The 19624-nt window shown below is 39.9% G+C and overlaps 2 protein-coding genes across 6 annotated transcripts in view; one reads left to right on the top strand and one right to left on the bottom strand.

Annotated features, from left to right (window-relative positions):
* Nucleotides 1-19624, top strand: part of KCNC1 (potassium voltage-gated channel subfamily C member 1) — a 123347-nt gene that overhangs the window by 97994 nt on the left and 5729 nt on the right. Inside the window, exons 3-4 of one of the 4 annotated variants that reach the window (XM_064714892.1) lie at nucleotides 3589-3777; nucleotides 5741-7859. The exons of 1 other annotated variant lie outside the window; for it this stretch is intronic. In XM_064714892.1, coding sequence (XP_064570962.1) covers nucleotides 3589-3777; nucleotides 5741-5877 — 326 coding nt within the window. In that variant the 3' untranslated portion in view covers nucleotides 5878-7859. Of the gene's footprint in view, nucleotides 1-3588; nucleotides 3778-5740; nucleotides 7860-19624 lie in introns of those variants that run through there. 2 more of the 4 variants (XM_064714893.1, XM_064714891.1) reach the window with 2 other exon arrangements.
* The window catches only part of SERGEF (secretion regulating guanine nucleotide exchange factor), a 141656-nt gene continuing 136736 nt past the window's right edge, over nucleotides 14705-19624 (bottom strand). The window contains exon 11 of one of the 2 annotated variants that reach the window (XM_064714895.1): nucleotides 14705-16920. In XM_064714895.1, the coding sequence (XP_064570965.1) occupies nucleotides 16730-16920 (191 nt within the window). In that variant the 3' untranslated portion in view covers nucleotides 14705-16729. The remainder of the gene's footprint in view (nucleotides 16921-19624) is intronic. The other variant, XR_010440551.1, reaches the window with a different exon arrangement.

Below are 19624 nucleotides of genomic sequence, written 5' to 3'. Positions count from 1 at the left end.
CAAAACCAGCAGCACTGGTAAAACCACTGTAACAATTTACAACCTTTTGCTGTGGCAAAAGACATGAGTAATGGAGCAGCAGGTACATGGGCAGCTCTACTGTGCTTCTCCACAATAAGCAGAGTACGCTAATGCAAAATCCAGCAGTTCTCCTAAGTAGAGATATTTTTCAGAATTCTTTCCCCCCATTTTGAAATCCAGCATTTGCTTGGAAACACACAAGGCATTTTTATGTACTTTTCTACAAATGAAGAGGGATGAGATAGGGAAAAAAAAAAAGAAAGTGGAAACCACACAAATGATGTAGTTGTGACACAAATTATTCACCTGGGAAATATGCTGAATATTTTTTTCACCCTTTCAGCCAAATATCTGCAGGAGAATGTTTTGAGCTGGTGCAGTTTGCTAGGTATTCACAGATAGGACAATTAGGGAGATAAAGTGTCAAGCTGAGAGTCAGAAGATTTTGTTGTAAATAACCTCTTACATAGCAGTAGGCAAGTCACCTCACTGCATGGTAGTTTTACCCATCTGTAAAACAGAGATGATTATATTGACTTCTCTTCATAGAACAGAACCTAAAGAACAAAAATGCTGTATGAGCCTAATTCAGATTCTGCTAGCAGGGATGGAAGGACTCACAAGTTTGTTTGGCCAAAATCAATCCTTAGAAGTTTTAAGCATCTGGAAATAGTTGTCATTAGTATAACTGGACTCAGAGTCACCAGACAGCAATGCTTGCATAGTTTTTCTTTATCTGCACTTCTCAAACACAGGGTCAGTCTTGGAAAAAGCAAACATGCAAATAGAAATTGAAGAAATCAACCTGAAATAATGTAATTTCATTCCATCTTTAGACCTTATTCCTAAAATTGTTCAGCATGTCAATCTGCTAGGTAAAACAACGGGAACTTCTAACCGTGGACTGATGGCATCAGTGATGTTTATGTTTCCTTTACTCCTTTAACAGACTAATCCACACACCTCCAGAGAATTAGGTACTGTAGCCAGTGGTTTGGAACACAACTACTCTACTTAGCACTTACTTACATACACCAGCAATAGATGCAGTGTTCTGTGTTGGCAATTTCTCTGCTTCCTAAATATTCACCCAAGTTGTCATTGTGGATTAGCATGGCTATCCAGAATGTAATCCCTAAGGCATGGCCTGTGACTGTAATGTTCAAGGGACATGAATAGGATAGTTCAGTAATTTGCCCACATCTCCAGCTACTCTGTTCTCTTCCTCTTGAATGGAAATAAAATAACAAGGTTGTGGAATTTTAACAAGCATAGAGGAAAAATCATCAGCGCTAAGGGACCCTGAAGAGGCTGTAAGAGCAAGTTCCAGCTCAAGCTACTAGAGATTTATAATGCAATTTAATAAATTAATTTGAAGAAGGTCAATTTTGTTGCCATTCAAGCACAACAGAGCCTGCAAGCTGCTCCCAAAAGAATCAATGGCTGTTACCAGTGAGCAGCCTGACCCACAACCACTCTGCTCAGACTTGTTTTGAGCTCCTGAATGGATCAATTTGCCCTTGATCACCAAGAATTTCATTTGCAAACCTGGGCTCAGGAGCAGCAGTGGGTGTCTCGGAGATTTCAGTGCAGAGCTCTGCTGACTCAGCTGCCTCATTTCAGGATTAGAGCTACCAGCTTGTAGCAGTAGAGGCTTATGAAGCAGCCCAGTTCTTGCTCCTCCTCAGGAGGACTGCAGCTCTCCCCAAACACAGTTAAGTGATTTTTAAACGCATGGCTCAGTTCCTGCAGTGTCACGGTTTCTATGGCAGCCATGCCAGGTTTTTGTTCAGAGTGGTATTAAATAGCAGTGATTATTATGAACAGAAAGAAATTGCAACACAGTGAAACCTTAAAACTCTAGAATCCTATTGAAATTAGTGTCTACAAGTATTAAAACGCCCCTACAGCTTTTGCCACATTTTTAAATGTGTTGAGAGACCTAATTATTTCATTGCTCACAGAACAAAACAAAACATTACTACATCCCTCTCAGGGGAAAAAATTGGCTGATACTACACAAAGAAAAATGGAGGCAGAGGTGAGATGTGCAGCAACGACAGTTTATGTTGTGACAAGCCAGTGACATCTAAATAGAAGAAAAATAAAGGCCTAGAATGCAATTACTAGTGCATGATAGGTGCACAGTGCGTGTCATGTACACCTGTGTGTGTGTGTGTGTGTGTGTATGTAAAGTAAGAAACATAACTTGAAAATGCTTCTGCCTTCTACCTATCTGTTGTCCATCAGATGATCAAAATCATACCTTCAAACCCTACCTAACTGTATTTTTTTTTCTTTGAGGCTTGTTTTATTAGCTGGCTTCAAAACAATTGCAAATTAAACGATGATATTATATAGCATTTAGAACAAGCCAGTACATGAATGTAGAATGGGAACCAAAATTAAATCTATCCACTGAATTTCTTTCCTTAAAGACTTGCAGGATCACCCATTGCCTTACAGTGTCTAGGTAATAAGCATTGTGCAACCGAGGTGTAGGATGCTGCCAGTACTGCTCAGTTAACATATCTCGGCATTTGTGGAGCTTCAGAAAGCACATTTTGACTGTTTTTCCTTCCCTTCAACCAAAATACTCATATTGAGCTGTGCCATATTTCGAGTATATTCTCAATACACTAATTTGCACTTTAAAACCCAAAAAAAATCCTACACTTTAGGATTTTTAGCACTTTAAATTGTTTTATAAATGTAAAACCCAGTCGCACAGAGAAAACATATGATTCTCAGTCTATCCTCATGGGAATGTGTGGAGCAAAATGGGCAAATCTGACAACCTATTGTCGCTATTTACAGCCAAGAGTAAATTTTACTCTATCTAGTTTCCAAATTCATGGCCTGCTGTAGTGTTTTGTGTATGTAGTGTCCTGTGCTGGCATTGCAAATACTCTATGTGTTTCAGAGGAGAACATCAGAAAATGGATTGGGTTTTCTTTAAATCCACGTTCTGCTGTCGTATTTCCATAGTAGCGTATTCTGTGTGTCTAAAATGTGTACAGCCATTCTGCATGACTGATACTGGAGATGCTATAAAACCATCTGGGTAAATTTTGGGGAGGGGAAGAGCAGGAATTTCCCCCTCAGTAATACCGCACATGGGTGTAAACCAGCACAACCAGAATATACTCAAATACTCAAACAACTCTCAGTCCACTGCCTCTCCAGAGCTCTGAGCGACAGTAGGCTCCATGACAAACAGGTCATCCATGCACCATCCAATGTCATGCAAAAACATACTCTGATTTCTAACGCGGTCTTCTGCTCGCAGGACTAGGAACCACTGCACGCCCCTTTCTGAAAGGGCCCCTCAGTGCGGACGTACAGGTGGCTGCTGTCACACCTAACGGGATCATCTTTTGTTTCTCCTCCCACTTAACAGACTTTATTTTATTTTGGTGCAGTGCACACGAACGCAGTGTCTAGGACAGATGTGCTACCTTTTAGAGTGTCGCTATAGAAGTCTTTAGCTGTGAACCCTTAATTTGCACCTGAACTCTAATAAACAGTGCATAGTGTTTCAATAGCCTTCTGCTTATATGTTTGAAGATTCGAAACTGAATGGTGAGGTGGCCAAGGCGGCGCTGGCAAACGAAGACTGTCCCCACATAGACCAGGCTATTACGCCTGATGAGGGCCTGCCCTTTACCCGCTCTGGCACTCGGGAGAGATATGGACCCTGCTTCCTCTTATCAACCGGGGAATATCCCTGCCCGCCTGATGGAGGAATAAGAAAGGGTATGTAGCTGGGGCCCTGTACTACGTAGCTAGCAACCGGTTTAAATAACTAAGAGAAAGTCAGCTTAGCTGTAGCACGCGATAGTGCGCTTGCTGTAGAGATGCACGTTTGGGCTGGAAACCACCACCTGATGTCTGCATTTGGAGTTTCTAACCTATTTCTTTCAGAAAGAAAAGCCTGAGGAGCTGTAACTACCCCGTGCAGATATGCTAGGCAGTCGAGTCTTCCACCCCAGCTGGTGCAGGAAGCTTTAGTGGAGGATGTTCTACTATGTCCTTAAATTAGCCCATCCCATAAGGACAGACCAATTAATGTATCCTAGCAATGAAGGTTTGCCACTTGGAAAGCTCACAGAGCTTACCAGACTCTGAGGAGCACAGTCTTGGAGGTGGCAGACAGAAGTGATAAAACACAAAAGCAAAACATACTCAAGAAAATAAGAAATTATTATTTGGTGACCTTAACAGAGCACTAAAATGAAATGTTTGGACATTCACAGCTGGTTAGTTCAAGAGAGAAAGAAAAGCACGGACATCTGTTGGCACAGGTTTCTTAAAATCAGAAAATAATCCATCTAAAATCCTTTCATAAATAAATCATTATTAGTTAGTTTCTCAGACTTCTGACAGGTATGAACCTCTCAGAAGTAGCTTGCTAATGGCCAGAACAATCTATTTAGCAACTGAAGTAAAATCCCATTAAAAAAGCATTCCCTTCTTAAAAGAGACTGTTTTGCTTAAATAATTTAATGTGAGGCAACCATACAAACCCAAAATTAGATCTACATCTATATGCATCAAAGGAATGGGAAAATTGGAAAAGAACTCACTCTCTTCAAATCAGTGTTTACCACTGGTGTACTGTATATAGTATAAGATAGAGTCAATATTTTAAAACTGCAAAGATTGTATGACATAACCATACACTGAGTATGGAGTATGGAATTCCCATGTGCCATTGTATGATGGGCAATAGTTATAGTAAATGCCAGTTATAGATAGCGTATGTGTTTATAAGTCTAAAGCTTATCATCAACAAAGATATAGTAGGACCACAAGACTTTCATATGAAAGTATATTCTCTAAAATTTACCTTTGTAGCAAAGCGTTTTACTTGATTCTGTATTGGATAAGCATTGGCCGTGTTCATTCAGCCTGGGCGAGTTCAGGTGGTTCCAGTGGATCAGGGGAACACTCCAAATGGCACATCCTTTGGGATGGGGAATGTATGGTTTTCACGATGCACTGCAACCTCCTCTCGTTCCTGAATGAAACAGAGGCTGGTTGGCTAAAGAGTAATATACGTCAGCATATTGTTGGCCTGTTTGAAACATGTTGAGAGCATCTTAATTGTTGTTCCAACAGAATTTCATCCATAGTTTGTGCAACTCTCTGTACACTTGCTGTTTACGTGCATGCTTGAAAAAGAAGGGGGGAGGGAGGGAGGGAAACTGAATGCATGCAATTTTTTTTTTTCTTTCTTTTTATTTTCTTTTTTTTTTAACGCTGAGAACAAAGGAGTAGTATCTCTACAGCAACACATTCAATTCTATGGATTTTGCTGCCTTGTCCCCCTCCTGCCCCACAAAGATATCACAAACCTTAATTTTGCCTGAGGTCACAATGCATGAAGTGGAAGGGAGAGGTATGTGTGAGTGTATGACAGAGACATAGAAAATCCCTCCCACTGACTCTTCTTTTTTTTAGGGTACAACCATGTTGCTGCCTGTAGGATCAATTACATAGCCTGACCATCTTGAGAAATGATGAATTTTTTTTTAAATGTATATATTTTAAATTTTTTCTGTATTCCAACGGCCTTCTGAGTCATGTTGCAAGCGATACTACTCTCGGCATGTCCGTGCATGCAGATGCTATTGAACTGGCTACAATGTTGACCTCATTCTTAGTCCATTCTGTCATTGATCCAATGCTGTACTTTGCATTTTTCTTTTAAATGAAGGTTACGAAATGTCACGGAGCCTTAACAGCATAGCTGGCATAAGTGGAAAAGCGATAGGATTATCCTCAGTGTCTGCGCCCTACAGCTCTCCTAGCCCAGTGAGACGTTCTTGGTCTCCCATCCCATCTATTTTGTAGCATGGATCAGTAGCAGAGAATGGTCTAAAAAGCTTTACTTTCAATTAGCCTATGCGATGTTGCATATAGTCCAGGTGACTAAGTCTGAAGATGCAATGTCTCACAGTAGCACCCGCTGCAAACGGTGTTACTTCTGATGCTTAGGTGACAACACTCCTAAATAGCACTCAGATGACAATAGGCAGGCATTGGCGTAGCACTGGTGGGCCATATGTGCTGCATGGTATCACTACATAGGATGAAGGGTAGATGCACCAGATAGCTTCCTTCCTGGTGCATCCTGCTAGTATATGCTTATTGTGGCTAATGGTGGATCTACTGGCTCTGTATGGAATGGGTTAGGCGTTTAGTCGATGCTGAAACATGCCAACGATGGAAGATTTTGCTTTTCTCAGGATATTTTTGAGCCATAGGAACCCTGCAGGAGTTTGAGCAAACAAGCACAGTAGGATGAAACTTTGCATGGGCACCTATTTTAAGCTGAAAGCAATACTAAGACACACTGTAGAGAGGTCTCAGTCTGGCTGACTGCATGGGAAAAAAAATCCTGTTGAAGAAGAATATGGCTGCCTCTGCATGTAGCTATCTCACCTTTTCCTCCTTCCTTTAACACTAAGATGCCGAGCTTGATGTGAAAAGCGCAGGGAAGAAGCTCAAGTACTGATTGTATTCTTTACATGCAGATCTTTGCAAAGAAAGTCCAGTCATTGCTAAATATATGCCAACAGAGGCAGTCAGAGTGACCTGACAAGGCAAGATGGAGATGAACATTGATGGCTAATAAACATCTCTGTGGAACTGTGCAGGCATAGAAGACCTTCTCATTTGGACAAAGTTAACTCGCTCCATGCAGGTTTTATGGATGATTCTTCGTGGTTCTGGAGTTGTACTAGAGATGCAGGCTTTTTCTACGGCCAAAATGTAACAAAACTGTAGAAGATCTTTCTTTTTTTTTTTAATCTATTTTTTTGTTCCAAAGCATGACTTGCATGAAGACAAAAATGAAAATGAAAAAAAAAAAACCATAAAACAAAAAAAACCCAACAAAACAACACACACACAAGAAATACTGCAAATGTATGATTAAGGAGAAAAAAGAAAAAAAAAAGCAAAGTTATATATTTTCTTTCAAAGCTCTTTACTTTTACATACATTGTTGTAGCGAAAATGTAAAACATTATAAAACTGTACATTTCTTTGCTATGGATCGCTTCTTTTTGTATACAAGATAAAGAGTAATGGTTTTAAAAAGTGCAATCAGGCAGTCATCGGTCATATTGACCACGCCTTCACAGTTCATCACACCAACATGGAAATCAAGAACTTTTAATCCAACTAGAAGTGTATAAAAATAAGAAAAACTTTTTCCTGTCTGTTTTTGTTGGCATGCTTGTGACACATGGGACCTTCCTTCGGACCTGACAGTAACAGCTGGTAATTTTCCAGCTCTGGTTATGTTGTATTTTATTGATGTATAGATCCAACATAAAGACCCTTCATAAATTGTTCATATTAAGTAATCAGTATGAATTTTAAACAAAAGAGGTGTTATTTTAAAACTGGGACTTATAGTACAAAATCAGGAAAATACTCAAGTATAAATGGTCTCAAAGTTTAAGAAACAAGACAACAGCATTGTATGCAATTTAGTACTGAGTAAAATGCATGCACAATGTTATGCAAAACAATTCTAGCATGAAAATAAATTTTGTATCATGGTTTCAGTGCCTGCTGTATAGTGTAAAGGGGAATCCTTTTCTGAAGCAATCAGGGGTTTCCAGAGACTTGCTTCTAAAATCTTGAATAAATACAGTGTTCTCAACAGAAATGTAGGAGAAAAGCTTGGTATTGCTTTGGTTCTACAATGCTAATTTTGGTTAGTAGATAATAAATGAAGCCTGCAAACACTTGATACAACTGATGTCTAAAGAATTCACACCATTAGTAATTTTACAAGGGAAGATTAAAAACCCCTATAATGATCTAGGTATCTTCCTTTCCCTCCCCAACAATAATAAATGTTTGTCTTTTTAGCTGATTAAATGAATTCAGTTTTTCTTACTTCTTTGGGCCCCGTCCTTCACTTGTTCATCACTGAGCCACACCACTTCACCTGATCCGAAACGGAAAGAAATCCACGCGTCCGAGTCACACTTGATTTGCCACACAAAACATGCACCAGTAAGATCTGAGAAACACAATGGGATTAAGTTTCATTTTAGATGCTACAAATGACCACTATGGACTATGTGCCAACAGCATTGTAGTTGCCTGAGCATTTTCGGTAAAGTACTTCTATAAAGGAAGGATACACACCTTTATCCTCATGTGAGGAACTTCAAAAAAGCTGGCAATCTTCTAGGCAACCTACAGCATCTGCAACTACTGATGGGAATGGAAATGTAAAGGAATAATGTCCCTATAGTCTGGACGAAGTAGAGATTAAACCCAAAAAAAAAAACCCAGAAGAAACACTCATGGCTCTGGTAAGTGCTAAATTATACACAAAAAATCCCCACCTGCAGCTGGACCTTGTCATCACAAAACTCTATTCCAAAAGAAACACAAGGAAGACCTCAAGCTGTGTTTTAGGGATAGAGGAAAGGCTGTGCATTAGAGAACTCCTTTGTAGTCCTAGATACAGCATTAGGTACTTGATTTCTGCTTAGTTTCTCCCAAGAACTATTTTTCTCACACTGTTTCTATGCTGTCATTCTCAGAAGATGAAATTTCTTACCTCCAGAGGTAAGATCCAGATTCATCCAGGATTTGCTTAATGAACAACTTTTCCTCTTATAACGTATTAGGAATCCAGAAATAGATTAACCTACTCCATTTTTTATTTAACACTGACTGAAGGGCCCAGTGCTAATTCTCCATTACAATAAGGAATACCAACAATTCAGCCCTGTAAATCCCATGTAGGTCTTCACCTTCCACTGCACTTTGCATCTATCTGAGCCTTAGAGGACAGGTTTGGACAACTGTCACTCTGGCTACATTTTACATTCTTCACTCTCGTTTTCATTTGGGTTCTCCTCTCTGCTTAGTCTGATTTGAGGTAACCATGTCTTCTGGGTGACTTCTATAAACCCTTCAGAAACACAACCATCCACTGCCCTTCAAGAGATGCTCTAAAGCATAAGATCTGTTTGACCCCAGAGTTCCCCTTGCACAACAGCAGCAGCTCTGACAACACAAGGTGAGAGGGAAATGAGAAGTGGAAAATCTCACAAGCTATTGCATTGAATCCTAAGGGAAATTTACCACATCGTCCCAGCTGCCTTGCAGTTAAGAAGCTTTTGCTTGGGTACTATGATTAAAACATTAATTCCTTCATGCCTGCCCCCTCTCCCTATAGGAGGTGCATATCTTTATGAAAGCATTAAAACTATCCATGTGGGTAGATTCTGACTTCAGGCTTCAGTAATGCCACCAGCTACTCCTGAGTTCACACCATTGCAAGAGCAGAAATTGATTTTGCAGCTCAGTTATATTCTGCCTGTTTCCAGAACATCTGTGCTTCCTCCTCTGTAAACTCAGCTTTTAGCAGCGAGTTCCCACCTCTAAGAACCAGTGCTGACCCTTCATCTGTACCCACTGGTACGTAATTAGTGGTTTATTAATTGCTAACATTTAAAGCTCAACCACAACTTCTACATATATAGCTTTTCCTCTGACTGCATGAAGGTACTCATTTTTTCTGGACCAACCTGATGTGTCTCTACAACTGAAATTTCAGACAGAAGAAATTTCTGAGAAGAGGTTTCTGCTTTTTCAGTCTTCCAAAAAAAAAAAAAAACCCTAGCTAAAACCACTGTGATAACAGTCAAGTGCAGCAGTCATTAATCTGGATAAAGTGATTGTTCATGTAAATTGCCTCCTCTCTCCTTAAAGTTTCAGGGCCAAAAAGAAAATACATCACTGAAACAAATGTCTGCTAGGACAAATGAGCCGACTGAAATAAAGAAGACAGAAAGCAGGGCTAAGGCGAGAGCATTCAAAAAAGAACTGAGCACAAAGCTGCTTACAAAAAAGATATCCTGAAGATATTACTCTGCCAGTTTGCATATCCCTTTCATAATTTCAAAACAAAGCAACCTACTTTTCTGCTTTCCACATAAATCCTGGAAGGAACTTTGCCTCTGAGCTCACACACAAACTACCTTCACTTCAGGAAAACATGCTTAAATGATGAAGGTTATTTTTAAGTCACTGACTTACTTGAGTTTGGGCATAAAATACCTGTCTGTTCAGGACTCCCAAAGCCTCTGCATTCATCTAGGACTGTAAGGGCCCAGTTTTTCTCCTAGGGAAATACAAATGTTCACTTGCAATCAAGAACAATATTTGAATTCAAATTTAACCGAATGTTAAAAAACAGGTCCAGAACTGCATCCCTTGACTTTCGTTATCTGACAAAGCAAACGCTATAACAAGATATCTTCCCTGTCTCAGCCTGGCAAAGCCAGGTTTCCAACTCTCAGCATTCACCTGAACACTTAAAAAACTTAATGCAAGAGAATAGGTCCAAACATCCCCAGACACCAAATATTGAAAGTGCGTGCTCCAAGGCTTCCACCGTTTTTCCTGCTGCCCAAGCTAGAGATTCCTTGGGCAGCACAAGGCAAAATGTTACATTTGTGTTAGCTCAGCTGTCATTCCGAGGTACCTGCAGTGCCTCTGGACTCAAAGGGCTTAGCAGGGATGACACAGCCTGTGCAGAGGCTGCTGACTGTGAGTCACAGCAGCACAAGAGCACACAAGGCTTAAGCCCAGGGAAAGCAGCTCAGCAGGGGCCACGCTTTGCTGGGGTGGTGTCAGTGCAAGTGGGTGACTGGAGGAAAGGCAGCAGCTCAGGAGGTGGGAAATGAGAAGGACTCGGGATGAGTTTGGAAAATGGGTTATGCAAGCAGGAGCAGTGGAAACAGCAATCAGCGGAGAGGGGAAAGAATGGCAGTGAGATTAACTCAAAATGATCCTCAAGAGCCACTAGCCTACAAGGTAGAGCCTTGGCCTGGGACTAGGGAAATGGGAATTTTATTCTTGACTCCCTTGTGGACATGCTGGCTTACCTTGGTTGGGCCAATTTAATTTTTTGTGCCTCAGCTTCTGTTTCTGTGACATTATGCTCTTTTTAAGTGTTCTGATGTCAAAAGAGGAAAAGCCATATTTAAGAAGGAATAGTTATTATAATCTACTCAGAATTAAGGCACCAGAGGAGAGAAGTATCTCTTCATTATTTAAAAGATGCCATATTTCCCTGTCTGCAGAAGAACACAATGGCCCTGTAGGAATCCCTTTTCTTTTGTACTTTAAAGCAGAGGATTATCATGGAAAATTATTAAGCACCCACACAGTTAATATGACAGAGCATTTTCGTTACTGATTGGCAACTCCTCTGCTGCCCTAATTTAGGTACCACATGTCTTCATGCATTCAAATCAGTAAAAACAAAACAAAAGCTAAACTCACTTGACATTTGCAGCCAAAAACTAAAGTCATGTCAGAACATAAAAAATCTCCCAATTCCTGGCCTCACTTCTAAATTTAAAAAAAAAAAGTAAAAACGCAGTCTGCTAGCAAAGTGTTCACATATACTTAAAAGAACTCTGGTGACCAGGGAGTACTGGAACAATACTGAATTGACATTCTGAAACTCCACTTACAACTCTCAACCCCAAAATCTGAAGACAGAACTGCCCCCAAAGATTGCATAGTATCTGGATAATCAGGTGCTCTACAGGCAAAGCAGCCTGGAAACAGATGAGGAAGTTGGAAACAAACTGAGAGAGAGGCTAACCAACACAGGAATTGGACTTACACTCCACCCCTACCAACCTGCAAAGGCACATCTGGAAATGAGACAAAATCCAACACGTCACCAAATAAAAATGCCAGAGAAAATTTTGCAAAATAAATGTCACTCCTGAATTTTCTCCTCTTTAGGCCAGCTTTTATTCAGGCATAACTACTTTGTTGTTCTTGTTTCCAATCAAGCTGAAGAATGTGTTCTCCCAATACTCTAAATTTATGCTTCCTCACTCTCCCACAAGGAAACACGTGGTTCATCCAGGCCATGATTCAAACACAGAGACTATTTTCGCTGGTGAATATTTTCAGTCACATACTCTATTTTGATGTTTTACAGAGGCACTGATGAGTAAAAACTGCTGCTGCATTAAAAACAGGTGAATGCTGAGACAACTGACTGATGAACCTGAATGAAATGCACAAATAGCTCAAGACTGTGCCTGACTTCAGTCCTTTAACATCTAAATGGGTTACAAAACAACAAGGGCTCTACACATGCAGTTCCTCCAAATTAGCTTCAAAGGCACATATGATACAGACCTACATCTTCGGTTATACTCACCCAGTAGAAGGCCATTTCCAGAAAAGCAAAGCATTTAAATTCAAGGCTATTATTTTTGCTAACATAGAGCAAAACATGCGAGATCAGCATTTACTGGGAAATAAGAACAGCACAAAAGCTAAAGCAAAAGAACAAAGCACATACTGCCTCTTTTTTGCACATGTATCAAGATATTAATATGTAAAAAGTTAAAAGTGGCCAATTATTTTTGTGTAAGCTGGAGTTGTCAGCAAATTCCATATAGGTGCCACTTTTCTACTGTGCACATTTTGAACCACAATCAAAACCACACAAAATTATTCTCAACCCCAGGCTGTATCCATTCCGAGCCTTTGGAATTTGCAGCTAGTAGTAAATAGCATAAGCAGGACTCAAACACTGATAAAAAATTCTGGAGTCCTTTTCTAGAAAATACCTAGCTAAAAGAAAAAGTCCAAGACTTACCATGCACCATAAAAATATCAAAATTGCTCAGAGTGACCAAGGTCTGTCATTGTCTTGATCTCTAACATGGAAAAAGGAACTGGAATCCCAAAATTACTTAAGTCTTGTTTAAATCAGATCCAGAGTTCATGGAATCAAATGGAAAAAATAGTAAGTATTTGGTTAAATGCTGGACTAGATCAGAGGCCTGATCAAAATATTTTTGAGTCTGCAAGGTGAAGATAGATGTTGCTGGTTTTGCTGAGGAGAACTGGAAATTTCAAGATATGCTATGGATGAGAAAACACCCAAACACTGCAGGTCAACAACTCACACTATTATAAATAAACAGTGGGAGAACAATAACATCAATGAAACAGAATTGCTTGTCTCTCATCTCACTCCCACCACAGCAGCAGGCTGGAATGCTGTTGTGTCGTGAGATTATTCAGTCCTCAGGAGCTGTATCTTGGCTCTGTCCTCCCCCTCCTTTTCCCTATGTTTTAGATGACTGCATCAGGCTCTCTATTGCCATTGATTTAAATATTTTTCCATGGTCACCTTTCTCTTGTACATTCAAACTGATCTCCTTGATCAGTTGTCCATCCTTATTTCTAAGTCTCACGACTCAACACATGCCATAAAAAGCACAATCAAATCACTTTCTCCTACCCTCTCCACAATCTCTCTGTGCTCAAAACATGTAGCTGAGAAAAAGCTCCTGTCACTCATCCAGAAGTGACCTTTGTGGTGATTGCAGATGGCAAGACTAGTCAGACACCAAAAGGACTGCCCACATGCAGACAGAGAAGTCAGTGTTGTATAAGGAGCAGTGACTGGGCAAACCATCTTCCATCTTTCAAATGAACACACTTCAAATACAGAGCCTGGCACGCTGAGCACAAATGCATCAAATAACTGAGAATGCCACACCAAGTCAAATAATATCAGTGACCACCAAGTGGCCCAAAAAAATCCGCCGAGAGACAGAAACTTCTGACACAACACACACATCGTCCTACCAACATTCTTTGAACTGGAACAGGAGCATCTTGTGCAGGGGCACATGGAGGTTTCATGAGTACATCTGCAGATCTCCTAGGACTTCAAATAACAGAAAGGCACACAACAGCTTTCTTCTCTTTCTCCCCCTCCACCAAAAGGCCTGAAAATTCTCTGGACTGAAGGTCAGCAGTTCACAACTTGTTCTCTCTCATGAATGTCAGCTCACTGTGGCAGGTTTACTTATCTTCAGAAAACAGGAGGGGAGAGCAGCTGCACAGACACGTGGTTAACTTGTTCCAGTGTCTTTTTGAAAATATATATATATATATATATATATATTATAAACTTTGTCAGTTCATTTCCAATTGAACCTGAATGCAGAATGCTTATGTAACAGGCTTCTTGCTTCATTTACCACAGAAGACCTGTTAAAGAACTCTGTGAACCAGAGCACACTGGGTCTGCATTTTGCCTTGCAGAGACTGACCTTATCCACGAGCATTATCAACAGGCAACAGTCATAAACTCTTAACATCAGCATGGAAAGTTGTCTCCTTCCACTTGATTAGAACTTTTCACTGTGTGTTCCCTTCCTCACAGAGAAAGCCATAGCTGACTTTGTACAGTGCTTTATTCTGCAAACAAAGCCACTGACATACAAAACAGGGCATTCACTTCTGAAAGAACGAGCAGCAACTTGGTGTTGACATTCAGCCATGTACCTTCTACAATGAATTCAATTCACTCTGTACTACAGCACCAGAAGCCCTGACTGATGACAAAGCCCTCACTACGTCAAGAAAAGTCATTACTTCCCAAGTCTTCAAGCTGTACAGGCACAACAAAGGAGAGAAAAACGCAGTTCCTGCCTTTCAAAGAGGAAGATCAGATGCAGATATGAAACACCAGATCAGGACCAGGAACAAACTCACATACTCCTTTGCATCTTCACCATATCACCCCAAATCATTCCTTGCGTTCCGAAAGTGTGTTCATGTTACAGGAATGAAAAATTGAAAACAATTTCAAATACCCAATTCACGTTTATTTGTTACATAATTTGTTGGACTCCTCTGTAATGAACTACAGCTATAGCACACACAGTCACAACATGTCCAGTCCAGTAAACCTCATGTAAGGCACATATTGGCATGATTAATCTAGGAACAGACTTATTTAGAGGAGATGATTACTGAAGCAAGAGAACACGTTTATTTGGTAGACAGATTTTGCAGAAATCATAAATAGAAACATCAGACAAAACTGTGAAAGAAAGCACGAGAAACTGTTCAGTGCATATAATAGAGAATCTTTTGTATCCAGAAAGTGGCATTGAGAACAGTCAATAAATATCAACTTAGATAATTAAAAGTGCAAGAGGTCACAGCCTGGAACAGTATATTGCCATGAAGAGCCACAGCTAACACATGGATTTTTAAAAGAATCCATTTTACAACAGAAATCTGAATTCTACATATTTTTCATAGGATCCATTTGATTATTCTTTTGGTATCTGTAATAGTTAAAATCAACTTCATAGTCTGCTCAAGTTTCTTATCTGCTGAATAGAAAAATAAAATACTCTTGAAAGCGAAGCCAAGAACTATAACTGCTGTAAAATCAAGGGTGAAAAAACCCATGCAGCCCATATTATCACCTTAATTCCTTCCCTTTCATATGTAAGCTGATACATCATTAGAAGGTCTTCCTGTCCTATTTCCTAAGAGCCTTTCTCTGAGCACTCTGCAATTCTGTAAGGCTTCTTCCTTGGCAAGCCTGCTTTAAAAATTAAACCACTGTTTAGCAACAGTAGGTCTCATTAAAAGGTGCATTTACTACACAGTAGAATTCTCTATATTTAGAACTTGAAATACGTTAAATACCACAGCAAATGTAAGTGTTGTGGGTGGTAAACATCCAGTTTAATGGCATCCACTGTATTTGTATGGAAAAAAAACCAGTTTTATAAATAGCTTCCAAAATTTTACTACTAACAGGCAAACATCACATTTTACACTTGTTCCTTTCTCCTACAAGTGCTAGGCCTATGTTCTCTGTCAAACCCCCACCTGGAACAAGTGCTGTGGGCATGCTGTGAAACAGCAAATCAGCTGGGCTGCAAAACAGAAGTGAGAACCAACCTGAAATTATCAGGAGCATTCTGGTCTGCCTTTTAGGCTGGAGAACTTGTAAAATCTTTCTGGTTAGATTTTGATGTCTTCCTACTCCAAGGCAGATGGAAACACAGGAGCTAAACTGGATCAAGCTGTCCTCAGCAGCCACAACTGACTTATGCCCTTTGATAGGAACCTTTTGAATGTTTTTAAGAGCTCTTAGAAGTTTTTCTTCCCTAAGCAGTAGCTTCAGAAACTTCAGGTTTGGTTTGCAAGTTAATAACTTACGCAGGTCTGCATCCCTGTAAATCTATAAACTGATGTCTGGCAGAGAAAATAATAGATGAAAAATATTGCTCCTTTCAGTTTAATCAAGACAAAGCTAGTTCAAAAGGGCCTCCTTTTCCCTTTTTGCCAGCCTGCTAAATTATATTGCTTCTTTTCTTTTAATCCTAATCTTCTGCTTAAAAACTGTGCATGCATCTAGCCACTTTCACTGGCATTTCTCTGTGACACAATTTTCTGAGCTGCTGGGAGGTCACAACCGCAGTAGAAGTTGGCAGGTGAAACATTTCATGATGTAAAGATACAATAACAAAAACCACCTTTGTCAGACTATTTCTTCAGACTGAATTTATACATCAGTAAGCCACTAAGCAGTCAATTTCTTCCTCAAAGACTTCTCAGAAGAACAAGAAAATGTAAATCTGTCTTCAGTTGTATTGCACCAAGGCAGAATGTCTGTGGGTAAGAAAGTCAATTCCTGTGGCAAGAGCCCAGGAAACACTTTTTAAAATATTACAGCTTTTTATGCATAGTCGTTCCTTTGGGATTTAGGAAAAATATCTGCAGTTTCCAACTGTTAATCATGGGCAGCTCCCCTGTAGTGCCTCTGAGCTGCACAATCCAAAGGACTCCATCCACATCCATGATGTTATGATTCCAGGTGTGCTGGGTCTAGTGAGGAGTTTTGACAGAGGGCCATGGAGTGTCCTGCCCCACATCCAATTAAGATCTGTTTTGCACAGCCAAGAGCTTTGACTGGCTTTGGGACATGAACATTCGCTTCTGTGCCATCACCACACATCCCATGCTCATTCCATCCCCAAGAGAAGCACTGGCCATCTGTAAGAGAGGACAGAAAATACAGAATAAACACCACAGTAACACAACAGCTTTGGTTAGCTTTGAGGAGCAGATTTGTCAAGTCATTTTCTGTTTAGGTTCTAAGAAATTCTGCTAAGGTGGGAAAAATATTCTGGTTTTCTTCAAAATGTAAATAAACCCAAATGACTGATTCTCCATCCTGTTTCATAGTGTTAGCAACAGAAGAGAGATCAAAATAACAAAGACACTTGAAAATCACTTAGTAAATACATAGTTCAGTATTTATGCAGAGCCCACAGAAATCTCTCTGCATTTTAAGAGCCCTCCCTGAAATGATGTAGAATCTCTTTCAAGTTTCCCCCAGCAAGCAGGATTATGATAAATCAAGAGCAGTGACTTTATTCATTCACAGCACGATCTGCAGGACTGGGGAACACAAAGCCAGAGTTCAGCCACATTGCATTTCATTCCTAGCTTCAAGTTCACATATCACCTCTTTCCTTTAAATACAAGCCTTCAACAGCATGCCCTACTCTTAATCATCCCACCTCTTGGGCTTGCTTTGACATAATTCCACTGATTTTATTATTCTTACTTTTCCACATTATTATTTATTTTTGTAATATCTATTCTTTCATATCCCAAATAACAATTCATGTATTATTACTACCCCATAGTACTCTTTATTGAAGCACAACATGCAAATTTTGCTCTATAAAAGGCTGGCATAATAAAAAATCCACCAAAACCTCCTTGTTCTGAACTACAAGTGCTATTTCTTCGCTATTTTCTATTCCTTATTTAGCTGCCAGAGACTGTGTCTGTGACTTTCTGTACTAAAAAAAAAAGCCATCCTGCCATATAATCATGTTAGTGATGCCATTGTTATTTTTGAAAAGCAGCAGGTAATAACAGCAGGAAGTAGCATTCTGGATTCCAAATGATGAGAAGAAAAGTGCCAAAATTCACAAACTCTAATCTCAGTCATAATTTCAGTCACAATTTTACTTTTCAAAATTCAGAAACAGATTATTGCAAAGCTAGCAGGGCTATCTTCCCTGCAAATCCTGTAACATTTCACTGTCCTCTGCTCTCTTTACATTATCAGTATATTGATGTTCCCCTCTTCTGCAATGAACTGTAAACATTACTGAGGCCAGATGTAACTAAGCAATGACATTTCATTTTCTTGACAATCTTTAAGGCAGTGGAACACAACAAAGCACCACCAGAAAATCACAGCAGGCAAGGCACATCTCACCTGATACATAAGTTCTGCCTCTCTTATCTCAGGAGTCACCAGATGTTCTCATGGTTGTGCATGTGCAACATTGACAGCACAACCTACACCCCAAATGCACTCACATGTGCTGCCAAAAAGTGCCAAAATCTGAGTGAGCAACATATCCCATTTAAAAATCAACAGAGCGTCCTACAGGTTAAGGGAATTTTGCTTTTTGGTAAGGTTCCAAGTAAAAACGTTTCTGTAAATATTAAAACACAGAAAAAAAAGACACCTCAAGCCCATGCTGGAGACACATCTCAGACTAACCATTCAAGGAAGCTGCACCCAAGAAAAGACATCTTTTGGCACAGTTAATATGTGAACCCTGCAGAATGAGCCAAGCTTACAAATGTAAAGAAAAGAGAATGCAACAAGCCCTAACTTTAACAAGATCACAGTGATAACTTTTTGTAACTAGACACCAGCAATTACAACAACAACTTACATGCTTCTATGAAGACTCACTACATCTGTTTAAAGGGTTTCTTGTTTCTTTTCTCATCCTGTCCCATCAGGACAAGAGAGAGGAAACCAGAAATGCTCTGGTCACTTTGTATTACAAACTGCTCAGTGGAACATTGTTGTAATAAATAGTCAGAGAAACAGTGCATTAGGACATGAACTTCTCAAATTAATAAACATATCCAGTGAAACATCTTTTGAAAAAACATCATAGAAAAATTTACAAGCTAGGGATCCCCTAGACAAGAACATCTTTCCTAAAGCAATGATTGTGGAGTCTTTTCTATACAAGCATGTCAAAAGGCCACCAAAATAGATTTTTCTACATGATTCCAGTGATCGCTAAGGTCAGGGAAATGGGACAAGAGTGAAAACTGGCAAAAGAAAAATAGAAAGTAAGTAGGATTTATGAATGGTCTTACACAAAAATGCCTTGTACATCCATGGAGAGATGGCAGAAATCTGAAGAGATGAAAGGGCAGCTGACAGATATGGAATGACAGGCCATAAAAATGTTTCTCATCACCATCAAGTCAGAACCAGGAAAGCCAAAAGGCAGAGAATTTTTGCTGTGCAAATGGAAGGCGCAACTGTACCACATCTGCCTGTAGAAGATTCAGTGAAAGGTTTGTACACAGAAATAGCCAGATGCTTGACTTGTGTCAGAGAAAGCAGAACATGCAGAAAACACACCAAGTCCATCTTTTGGACAGCAGCACATTAACAAAACTTGGAGGTGGGCTGGACAAAATGAGCGCAGTCAAAGTGGCCAGGAGGGAACAAGTGAGTGAATCATTGGCACAGATGTGAAAGTCAGTGAAGATTGAAGGTAATGAAGCATCTATTTCAAAAACTACATAAAAGGAGTATCTGCAGAGTTAAAGGCAGACCCTAAGAAGAGCTAATGGCTAGCCTCTGGACAAAGGGCACCATTTAATGGTTTCTTTCCTTTTCCCATGTCCCCCTTCCTTTCTT

Source organism: Zonotrichia leucophrys, chromosome 5, assembly GCF_028769735.1.
Source record: "Zonotrichia leucophrys gambelii isolate GWCS_2022_RI chromosome 5, RI_Zleu_2.0, whole genome shotgun sequence".
Lineage (NCBI taxonomy): Eukaryota > Metazoa > Chordata > Aves > Passeriformes > Passerellidae > Zonotrichia > Zonotrichia leucophrys.
The sequence above is the reverse complement of the archived record's forward strand: the minus strand, read 5'-3'. Positions and strand labels throughout refer to the sequence as shown.